The 12,565-nt window shown below is 32.0% G+C and overlaps 1 protein-coding gene across 8 annotated transcripts in view; it reads right to left on the bottom strand.

The window, feature by feature from the left end:
• MARK3 (microtubule affinity regulating kinase 3) overlaps positions 1–12,565 on the bottom strand; it is a 120,265-nt gene that overhangs the window by 47,135 nt on the left and 60,565 nt on the right. For all 8 annotated transcript variants that reach the window (XM_031953196.1, XM_023504135.2, XM_031953195.1 and 5 more), the window contains exons 5-6: positions 8,268–8,333; positions 1,058–1,128 (exon numbers count right to left, since the gene is read on the bottom strand). In XM_031953196.1, the coding sequence (XP_031809056.1) occupies positions 1,058–1,128; positions 8,268–8,333 (137 nt within the window). The remainder of the gene's footprint in view (positions 1–1,057; positions 1,129–8,267; positions 8,334–12,565) is intronic.

Genomic DNA, 12,565 nt, shown 5'->3' on the forward strand with positions numbered 1-12,565 from the left:
TTATACACTGGGTTAATGAGTCCAGGAATGAAATTTAGGAATCATTCATACTAAGAATACTAAAGCCCTTGTTCTCAATATACTTTTATGGAAGAATCAAGGATATCAAAGAAAAGTCAGTCAATGCCTACAATGATATGCCAGATGTTGAAGATACAAAGATCAAAATTAAATAGTACATGCTCTAAAAGTAGCTTTAAGTTCTACTTTCTTTGTTACTATTAAATTGAAGAAATTAAATTAAGTTGAAAAATTAGATTAGGTGAATTCTAAAGTTCTTGCAATCCTATAATCCTACATGGTAAAATGTTTTTCACGAATATCCCCCTCTCAAAAAAGGGAAAGGAATGAGTTTGAATAAGTAATCTTTGCTTTAGCATTTCAAATGGACTATTCCCCTCAAGTGAAGAATAATAATTTACTCTTCATGACCTGCAGTCTTCATTTATTCTTGTTTCCCAAAAAAACCTCGTGGTCAAACTTCTGGTGATGAGCCTCTACCAATCTGGCACTGTTTCTCAGATGGAAAACACATAGTCCATTCACCAGAGGATTCCACACTCAAAACTTCTCCAGCTTAGTAGGACCTGAAAGATCTATTACTCTGCAGGCATAGAACTGAGGAGTATCTTATTATTGTTAGAAGTTCACAAATTCATATGCAAACCAAGAACTGTCCTTATAATCTTATTTCGCTTGAATAAAACAGGAAAAATGACTGTATAATAAATATACCTCCTGTAAACTAAATAATATCTTATCCCTATCTATATACATTGGTTTTTAAAATTTTTTTTTGAATGTATAGAGAAACTTTAAAAAAAACCATCAACATATAAATTCACTTAAAAAGTTTATCGAATCTTAGTATTTTTTGGTTATCATGTATCATCCCAATCAATGAATACTAATAGTAATGACGATGAAAAGGACTCTGTCTTTGTATTAAAAAAAAAAAAGACTAGGAATCACTGTTCTAGATCTTATAAATGGTTACAAAATGCAAAAAATGCTTGTTAGCTTCCCAGTTTAGTCCAGAAGTGAACTTCATGCATACCTGTCTAAACTTAGCTCTGGCTTCCTTTTCCTTCATTCTTCCATGTGCAACCAAATAGTCAAACACTTCACCTATAATTGAGAAAAATAAAAGTGAGTAGAAAGAAGCCTATTGAAACTAAAGAGTTTAATAACATTTTTAAATGCTTCATATGCAGGTTCATATGCATACCAAAAAATAAAATTATAGCTATAGCTAATTTGAAGCTTATTGACTACCATCAAGTTCTCATCAATACAATCTAACAAACTTTTAAAAAAGTTCCTTAAAACCATAGTCTGATGTTTAAAATGTTATCATTATATATTATTCTTTAAGGTAGATAAAGCCCTTTACATATTTTGATTTGATCCTCACCTGTGAGCGTAAAGTAGCATCACTTTCTTGTGATAAAGGGATGAGAAAACTGACACTAAAAACATTAAATGGTTTGACAGAAGTCACCATAGCTAGAATCACGACTAAAACTCAAATTCTCCTGACTCTAATACTTCTATCCCACTATACTGCTTATATTATCACAATTTATGTTTTGTGGGACATTCTGTTTAAAATTTTTTTTGATCATATTAAAATTGAAATTTAAATAAAAGTTAACATGTTTATGAAGAAGATTGACTGCAGCGTTCCTTAATTTCTTTCCTATGACATTGTGTTTTCCTTTTTATTTATTTTTTGTTTTTACATTACTTAACATTATTTCTTGCTTATTCTCCTACCTAAAAAACATCTCATGATAAAGATTCAAAAAGATTTAAAAAACAGTTCAGCAAAACTAACTAACCAACCAACCAAACTAACAGTATATGAAAGACTGAATATTTTCTTCAAAAAGGGGGAGGAAGGAAGGAAGAAAGAGGGAAAAATTTTCTTCAGGATTAAGCTTGGCTATTACAACTATACAACATCAGTTTCTTCTTTGTATCCTTTCCATTTAAATTTTTGCAGTCACTGTATATATGGGTTTTTTTGGGGTGTATTTTTTGCCTTCTCCATTATACTATGCATGAGTTTCTATAAGCATTCTAATGAACTCTTCATATTCATTTCTATTGGGAGAGTTAAATAGTCCACTATTCATATTCCAGATCTCTTTAGCTAGTCTCTCAATGGGCTCCTATAATGTTTTAAATTCTTTGTTATCATAAAAAGTTGTCAACTTTCCCCAAAAGTGTAGATTTGAGGCATTTAGGTTTTATTTACAGACTGTTATTTGGGGAAGTACAGAGATGCTTAGAAGAGAAGAGAAAGGACTAGGAATAACACCAAATGAAGATCAAATTTAAATGAAAATGAAATGCTACTAAAATTATAAGAAAGAAATTATAAGGAAAATGTCCATGACAACTTACATACTTCTTTCAACGGACTTGCACACTACTTTTCAGTAACAACTACATCTATTTCACTAAGTATAGCAGCCTACTTATAACATTCAAAGTCTACTAAAAATAAAATAACATTTTTGTAGTATAAAAAACTGGAAATTATGTGGGTGCTCACAGATAGAACAAATTGTGATATATGAATATAATGGATACTATTATTCTGAAAGAAATAATGAACATAAAGAATTCAGAGAGCTATGAGAAGAGATGAAGTCATATAGAGCAAAGAAAACAGAACTAAGAAAAGAACATTCACAGTGGTTACAAAAATGTAACTGAAAGCAGATCATTATAACAACATGAAAGCAACACTAAGAGAGATTAACTGTGAGATAAACTCAGATTAACTAAAATGATCATTCTTAGTCCTGAAAAACAGATGATGAAACATATATCCTTCCTCCCCTTAGAAAGTAGAATTTATACATGAAGAATATTGTATATGTTATCAAATTTGTTGGTTAATTTTATTTAATTACTTTTCTTTGTTATAAGAAAGTACTTAAAGTGGTGGTGGCAGAAGATGGCTCACTTTCAGAATATTCCAATTTCTTATCAATGAAGAATCATTTTTGCACATAATGCCTGACTTGTCAATGATCAACTCATATAGGAGAAACATGATTAAAGACTGAAATAATAAAAGAATAGAAAACTTGTGAAGGGGACTAAAATATTTGTCAAAATCATCAAAAATGTGTTTCCCTACTATCTTTGAATCATCAGATAGATACCACAAAAGAATTACTGAAACATTAAATACAATGTATTTCATAATGCAGATATTTTTCTTTAACCCCAAAGAAGAATCACTAGTTCATACAGTAGCTTGTTATGATACAGGGGCCACCTGTCAGGGGCTGCTGGAGGTTAGCTAACTCAGACCTGTAGAACAGATCTCTTCATGTGAGAGGATGATAATAATACAAGGAGAATGAGAGGCAATTGCTGTTCTCTGACTTCTCTCTTCTTCCCTCTTGCCTCCAATTTATTTCATTCCCAATCCACAAGCAACACCTGTGTCAGTAAAGGCTGCTTTGCAATTTCTTCATGCGTTACGATTCACAGCTGTGGAGGCTCTCGGAGAATTGACCTGCCCCTTCCTTAACAGTACCTTAATATAATATCAGTGTTTCTGAAGTGGTTTGAGCTCTTTTAAACATGGTATATATAAAGACAAGTCAAATGTGTGCTTATTGATGAAGCAAAATTTAATTAAATTTTAAAAAATAAAATAACTAGCTTCTATTTTAGTAATAAGTAGATCCATCTATAATGTTTTATAGATTTGACTTAGAACAACAATAAAATAAAAATGGAGTAGCAATTGTAGAATACTGTAGTGAACTCAAAAAAGGGAAAATTTCTAAAATCACATACAATCAATATGCTACAAATTAAGAATTGGGTCAATTCCATCAGAATTTAAAATCTATTTATTAAACATTTATTATTAATTTTAAAATTTTAGTAATCATTTACCAAGCACTATTCTAAGTACTGGAAATACAAAGAAAAATTTAATGTAGTCCTTGCTCCCAAGGAGCTTACATTCTAACAGAGAAAGACAACACATCTGAGCGTCCAACTGTAAGGGAAGAAAGCCTTTGGGGCAGACATAATGGGAGGACAACAGGCAACATTCAGGGGTCCTGAGAGTGCTGTTGAAATGTAGGTAAGCAATGTCCAGTGGTCCAAAGTACATAACAGTCAGGGAAGATAGAGGTAGTTGTGCATTCAATCTTGACGTGTTGAAGAGAGAGCAAAACATTTATTTTGGTCTTCATGTTCTTGCAGGTAAAAAATGAGCTGTATAGAGGCTACCTAATGTTTCTTCAGGTCCTAAAGAATCCAGTTACCTGCCCTTAGCAGTCATGATCCTGAGATTAAGTGAGTGGTGTTGGGCTATTAAGCCAAAACGATAGCTGCTACAAAACAGCTGTTAGACTACACAGATGAAAAATAGCAACTGGACTGGAAATCTCTGCTTTAAAAGGCATTTGAGATTTAAAAACATCATCAAGGAGGTGGCAAACATTCTTCTTAAAATTATTAAATCTGATGACTAATGAATTGCAGTGTTTTACATGGACAAAAATATGAGCAGAAGAAAATTAAAAAGCAGTAATATACATTAAGAAGTCTTGGGCAGGATAAGCTCTTAGGGTTATAAGCAACGTTTTTAAAAATGCTGTCAATACCAGCTTTGGAAGAGAAAGAGAGAGATCTGGCAAGGGAAAAAGCTAAGCAGGAACACAGGCTTAAAGATTTAGAATCATAATGGCTCTTAGAAGCAAACTACTTTAATGTCCTATTTAGACAGATGAAGAAACACAGAGAAGTAACCAGACATGTGGATGTGTTATTGTTCCTTTCTTCTTTGTCATAAGCCATACACCACAGAAAAATGCAATAATGCGAAACTAAAGCTACATTGATAACCTATAACTGGAAATTTAGAGAAGACAAAATCCAAGGAAGGAGCCATTTAAAGCCCAAGACTTCATAATTATATACAAATGAACAAAATACAGTTAACAAAAAAATGCATCAGAAAGTCTAGCACAAGGCTAATTTGACTTTCTTTGTTATCAAATAGGAAAAAATAAGAGTCCATGACTGAAATGTGACTAAGAAAGAGTATACATAAGGATTGGAAAATGAGAGTTGAGGGGTAGGAGAAGGAAGACAATATACTCATGCAAAGAAATTCAGGAAAGTGAGGGAGCTTGGTAAGGATGATAACTGGGTAAATATTAATAGAGGGAGAAAAGGGAAATAGTATTGTCATCTCAATATATTATAGACAATCTGGACAGAAAAAAGCAGTGTAGTACAGCGGAAAGGTTGATGAACAAGGAATCACGAAATCTGAATTAAAATCTCAGATCTGTCACCTTGTGACCCTGGGCGAGTCAGTCAAGCCTCTCTGGGTCTTACTTCCCTCATCTGTAAAATAATGAAGGAGTTGGACTAGATGTCCCTGAAGGTTGCTTCTGAGTCTAAATCAACCATCCTATGAAAAGGTGGAAATAAATGAGTTGGGGGAAATACCACAAGAATGAATATGAAAGTATATTATTGTAGGGATGAGAATGTAAATGACCCAGAATTTGTCTGTCAGAAGCAGATCAAATAATAAAATTCATTTTCTTTCTTTAAAGAGAATGTCATTCTTCAAAAACCAAAAACAATGAGTGAGGGGAATTTCTAAAATTTGGGCCCAATTCTCATCAAATAGGGGAACTAGAATAAAAAAAAAAAAGCTAGAATAAAAATAATGGTGACCACGAACTAATCGTAGAATTTGTGACTATGAAGAAAATTTAAGCAAACATACTAGAATTTACCAGAACATATTTGAAATATTTTACAGAAATAAATTCAAGAAGGATAAAATGCTCAAGAAGGAAAATTTTAAGATAATTCTAATGAGAAGAAAAAAGAGGACTTATCAATAAAGAATAATGTAGAAGCATAAAAATAATTCATTGACCAAACTGCATTTTAAAATGAGTTCTGGGGAGTACAAAAAATGTGAAATAAAATTATTGTTCTAAAGAAACTCTTGTCTTAATGAGGGAGACAACATGAAACAATCATGTATAATTAAGATAAAGACAGAGATAAACTTAGAGGAAAGGCATTATCATTAAGAAAGAATCAGGATCTTTTTGCACAGCAAAATAACGTTTTGGTCATGTATACTTATTGTGTATCTAATTTATATTTTAATATATTTAACATCTACTGGTCATCCTGCCATCTAGGGGAGGGGGTGGGGGGGTAAGAGGTGAAAAATTGACAAGAGGTTTGGCAATTGTTAATGCTGTAAAGTTACCCATGCATATATCCTGTAAATAAAAGTCTATTAAAAAAAAAAAAAGATTTCAGAAAAAATAAAAGCAAAAATATGCCTAATTAAAAGAGGTAATTAGGGAAATTAGAATTTGCTAAATGGTACCATAAATAATAAAGTAACATCCACAAAATTTAAAAAAAAAAAAAAAAAAAGAAAGAAAGAATCAGGAATCTTCCTTATAGAGAAGTTTAGGACCTATAAGAAACCAAGAAACCAGAAGATGGAGATAAGCAGGTAGAGAATTCCAGGGTATATGTGATAGTAAAAATGCAGTGCTGGGAGATGGATTGTTCTGCGTGAGGAACAAGAAAGAGGCCAGTGTCACTGGATATATATATGGAAGAGAGATAAGGGCAAGAAGAAGAAAAGTTGAAGATATTAAACTGATTTAGGGAGAAGCAGTGACATGATCAGACCAGCATTTAAGAAAGTTGAGCGGTAGATGGACCAGAGTAATGAGTCTTGAGGCAGGAAGACCAACAAGAAGGTTATTGCAGAAATCTAGACATGAAGTGAAGAGGGTCTGCACTAGGTTGTTTCAAAAGGACAGAAGGGAGTTGCAGGTGGAGTCAGAGGGAGCTCTGGTTTCTGAAGAAAGATTGTAAGTGCATTTTTCGTATATAGTAAGTTTAAATTCATGACATCCATTCAAGTTGTCCAACAGACAAAAGAAGGTAAAAGACTAGAGATAAGGAGAAATAATAAAATTGATTTTTTAAAAAAAGTTGGATTAGATAAAAATTTTAAGTCCATCTAAATTCATTCAGTTTTCCTTTCAATGCTGAATCTATCATTCTGTGACAATGATGCATCTGGGTGACATATAAGGCAATACAGAACAAGTCCAGGATCTACAACTGATTTATTTTATGACTGGGGGTAAATTACCACTTCCTGAGTTTTAGTTTTCTTATCTGAAAAGAACAGAAATTGGATATTCTTCTCAAAGCTTCTTTTTTGATCTAAGTAAAATATATACTTTATATTTTAATATAATAATAAGAATGTCAAATACACTTATTTATGTAAGAGACATTCTCTATAGCAGCAGATAATCCAGTGGCAAGCATTTAAGTGATATATAGTTAAAAATGAATCAATTCTCATCATTTTATTTCAGAAAAACTCCACAGACAATAAAAGAAAACAACCCGTCCACATATATATTCAGTAGCTCAGAAGACAAAAGATAAGAAAGTAAAACTTGTATATATGATGCTTTTTCCTTTCCCCTTGTGGGTTCAAAGTGTCCCTCCCCCTCCTTTAAAACTAACCAGTTCATTAAAGAAAAAAATAAGTATTTATTAACTGTTTGTGCCTTCTGATTCTACACAAAGACTATGAGATTATTAGAATGTACTCAGGATAAACAAGATTTTAATGAAACAAGTGTTTTGAGGAGCATATGTAAATTAACTGGGACTATATATAAAATTCAAGAAAAGAAAAACAGTTAAAAGGAACCAATTTTAAAGAACTGTTAAGTATATAAAAGTAATCAATAATCAATTACTATATATTCAATTTAGTATTTCAATATCTCTGTGATACTCTAGGTGTTAGTACTCCCTTTCTAGTTACAGAATGAAATTCATTTATGCCACCTCATCCTAGAATTCTTGCCCACACTCATTCAAAGCATTTGAGCCAAATGTTTGTAATCACTTAGTCTCATATTTCAGTTGGTTTTTCCTTACTATCTTTAAAAACATATGAGACTTTCCCATAAAGACATGCTAATAGAGAATCATATTAAGTAGAGATATGCAAATAAAGATTAAAGTATTAAGTATCACTCACTAAAAATGTCTAGGGAATTTACTCAAATAAGCTAACTTTGAATTTTAAAGGAAATCTTAAAAATCAGCATAATAACTGTCTAGATAATGTGTTCTCCTAACTGAAGAAAATACAAATAAAAACACATAAATGATAAATAAGTAAAAACAAATGTACTTACCGCCACTTGCATACTCCATGATTAAGTACAGTGTTTTTTCAGTTTCAATTACTTCAAATAACTTAACTGAGGGGAGATTAGGAAAAGGAAGTAAAATTTACTAACAGAATGAGTATATATACACATTTGTTTCTGCATTATTCAATAGGAAGTGTAGGCCTAGGAATTTCGAAAAACTTCGGGGCTTTAAACAGAATTTTTTGTTTTGTTTTAAAGTTTTTCAGTAACTGATTCTCTGAAAAAATGCCAACTTAGTCTATGTGTTCATATATGTATGTATACACATACACACACACTTTAGCAAATAAAGATTAAAATTAGAGATACAATAAAAACGCAGATTACTTCTAGTACATTCTAAAAAATTCATTTTGCATTTGCAGACCATGATAAATCATACTTAAGACTCTTACCTGCAAATTTTCTTCATATATAAGTCTGCTATTTTTTCCTCATGTTTCCAAAAAAAAACATATCCCTCTCCATCATCTTATACCATCTCTTATAAACACATATACCAGAGATTTTATAAGCTTCACAAACTAGTTGAATTTAACAAACATTTAAGCATCTACTATGTGCATGGTCCTATACTAAGTTAATTTTTTTTGGGTGGTGCAATTTTTTTTAATGTCAAACATGATAAAAATATATACAACTACAATATAGGCATGCATATTTGTACAATTATCTTGCTGCACACAAAAAAATCAGATCAAAAAGGAAAAAAAATGAGAAAAAATAAAATTCAAGTAAACAACAATAAAAGAAGTGAAAATGCTATGTTGTGATTCACACTGAGTTCCCACAGATCTCTCTCTGGTCTACACTAAGTATTTAGGATAAAAAATCCAGCAGTGGGTCAGCTTGATGATGTAATAGACCACTGGCCCTGAAGTCAGGAGAACCTGAGCTCAAACCTAGTCTCAGACAGTTAACACTTCTAGCTGTGTCACTTAATCCCAACTGCCTGGCAAAAAAAGAAAAAACAAGCAGTAAAAAACATTTAGTAAGTACTTACTATAGGTCAAGCACTGTGCTAAGTGCTAGGGATATAAAAAAGAAAAAAAGTGAAATGGTCCTTGATTTCAAGAACACAAACTTTAATTGTGGGAGATAATGTACTAAAAATTGAGTTGTAGATAGATATAGATGAAAAGGCCTGGCAGTCTCAAGAATACAGGAAGTGGGGTGGATGCTAAGAGTTTAAGGAGCAGTGAGTAAGGCTCAAGGGTTCTTAGGTTACATTAGTACGTCAGACAAAAAGTGTCATGAGTCTACAGGGTACAGAGGCAGAGCATCTGTTAAGACCTGGTGGTCCTTCATCTCCTAGGAAGGAACAAAATTAGTGGCCTGTTCTTCTTTAAACCTTGACAGCAAAGCAAGCAAGCAGAGGAGTTAGGAAGGGTCCTCTTCGTTCTGGTGCCAGGTTTTACCTGACAGCTCAGGATGATGCTGGGTTGGTTGTAAGGAAGGATATTCCAGCGGTAGCAAAAGATAAAAATCTTATGGTTCCTGCATGCAATGAGCTTTATTTGTGTGTGACATAATGTGATGCAGGGAAAGAAAAAATGTCTAGGAAATGATAACAGGGACAGCACTTTTTACTGGGAATGAGGGTCTTGCTTTATCACTTCCCTTAGTTATAGAATATCCTTTCTCCTTTTACCAAAACTAGTAAAAAGATGAACAATGACAGCCTTGTATTAGAAGTACATAAATTCTAAACTAAGAATCATAAACATATAAGAATCTATAAAGCCAACATTTCGGATAATATTCCCAGCTTAATTGTTCAGCATGTCAAATTAAATTAAAAAATTACAAATGCAGACTAAATATCTTCCAAAGTCAAGATGAATTGCCTTCATTTGGATCAAAGCATCTCTGAGACACATACTTAGAAAGCAAATTATCTATCTTTTGTTATAGGATGTCAACAAGCATTTATTGTTTTCTATATGCCGTACAATGTGTTAAGTGTGTGTGGGGGGCAACAAGGAGAAGAAAAAAAGCAGATCCTATCATTGAGGAGGGGCAAAATGTAAATAATTAGGTACATAAAAGGAATATACAAAGTAGATAAAAGGCAATGAGGAGCAATAGCAATAGCAGCTGGGAGAAATGGGAAGAGATTCTTACAAAAGAAGTGAAGGGACACAACAAGTATAGAAGGGGAGATGGAAGTATTTTGTTCAAGAAACTTTAAAGTAGATTAGTTTATGGTGGAGAGTTAAGTGTAAGAAGTCTGGGAAGGTAATAAAGGGGCAGTTCATAAAAACTTTCAATGCCAAACAGACATTTATATTTGACCCTAGAACTAAGAAGAGCCACTAGAACTCATCAACCAGGAAGGTGACATGATAAGATAACCATTTTAGAAAAAAATCATCTTAAAACTGAGGGGAAGATACATTAAAGTCAAGAAACTTAAGACAGGGAGACAAGTTAGAAACATATTGCAATAGGCTAGGTTATAGATAATGACAGTGACTGTGAGTGTAGAGAAAGGAATTTATTTTGCACACTTAAGTTGCCAAGAAATAAACCACTACTGAAAAATATTCGTGAATTTTTTAAGTCAAAGAATTGGACTTCAAACTCCTCTAAAATTAAAAGCAAATATAATACCAAATCTCTTTTAAGGTAATGCCTATTTTAAAATTATCTAGATTTTTTGTCACTGAAAGATTTTGGTAATGTATTTAGAAAAGAATCAGACTATCACCAAAGCAATTAAAAGGTATAATTTGAAATTTAAACTGAAATAATGGAAGGTGATGGGAACAAATTTTTTGTTTTATAAAATGAAAAATCAAAACAAGATACAAAGATATCCTATATAATTCTTTCCTTAAGTATATAATCATAACAGACATTTTTTAGCTCTTGGTTTTAAATTTAAACTAACTGGTTTGCCATAAGAATGATTTCATAAAATGAAACTTCTTAAAAGACAACTAAATCAGAATCTCAGTTCTTTAATTCTGGTTTTCATTTTTTAATCATCAGTACTTCAGATTTCACTTCTTAATCAATGGTCATTCAAAGTACCATAATAATTAGCAAAATATAAAAAATGATAAATTTTAAGAAGATAAGCTTTTTTCAAATGTGAAAATCTGAGTCAATAAATGTTACCACAATGTTGATTAGAACCTTGGTAAGAATAGATAAAAGAAATACTTTTAATAAATAGTTTGCCTGAAATATTACTGTAAAGCAAAACTGCATAGTATTGGTTATTGTAAAAACTCTTAACACAGTCACAAGATCACAAATTTTAAAACTGAACTGTAAAAAAACAGTTAAAAATTTGGAAAATTAAAATGTAAGATCTACTGTCTTTAATTATTAGTACTTTCTTTTCTAAAGAATGGAAAGATTTAAAACAAATGTGTTTGCATATCTTCACAAAGTTCCAAGGCTATGATACACTTTCTCCATGCCACTTATGTGTGTATAGTGGTCACTGAATTACTTTCTACTGTGCCTGGACATATCAAGCACTAAAAGATATTGGTTATGTTGTTATTATACATAGTATTGGATCATAGGATTTTCAAATGGCAAAGGATGTTAAAAGATTATTCTTATCTAAACTACCTCAATTTGTAAGTGAGAAAAAAAAGTCTGTAGAGCTTAACTTGCCCAAATCACATAAATTAATAGAGATTGGGCCAAAAAAGATTTCACTAATATAAGGATTTTAATTCTAGAAACTCAAAGTTCATTTTGACCAATAAGATCCACTCTATAATATCCAAAGTGGTCATTTCCCATCAGACAAATTGTAGGGATAATAAGTTTGTTATCTCCTGAGGAATCACATCATAATTCTGAACTAATCCTTACATCAAGTTGTAATCTGCCTCTTTGTAATCTTCCATCCATCCATCCATCCATCCATCCCTGGAGCTAAAAATATACTCTTGCTCACTAGGAAGTTAGAAGCTATCTATTAAGGGACTATTGTAATGGAGTAGGTAGTATAGAAAAATGAAGGTTTGTTACAGGATGATGGTTATGGCAAAGGAATAGAGGACAAAGGGAAAGAGATTATAGAAATGGTATTCACACATAACAGAAAGATATCAGAGATGCAAGACGAATTAAAAACTCCAAACTTTCAGATATGGGAGACCAGATCAAAGGTGGAGAAATTAATCCCAATTCCCACAATCATTTAAAAAAGTTTTTGTTGATAAACTTTTATTTGTATACTGCTTTCATTTAGAAATATGTCACCTTTTTCTCGAGAGCCACTACTTACAACAAAAGAAAAAGAAAAGATTAGC

The sequence above is a fragment of the Sarcophilus harrisii genome, chromosome 2 (assembly GCF_902635505.1).
Source record: "Sarcophilus harrisii chromosome 2, mSarHar1.11, whole genome shotgun sequence".
Classification (NCBI taxonomy): Eukaryota; Metazoa; Chordata; class Mammalia; order Dasyuromorphia; family Dasyuridae; genus Sarcophilus; species Sarcophilus harrisii.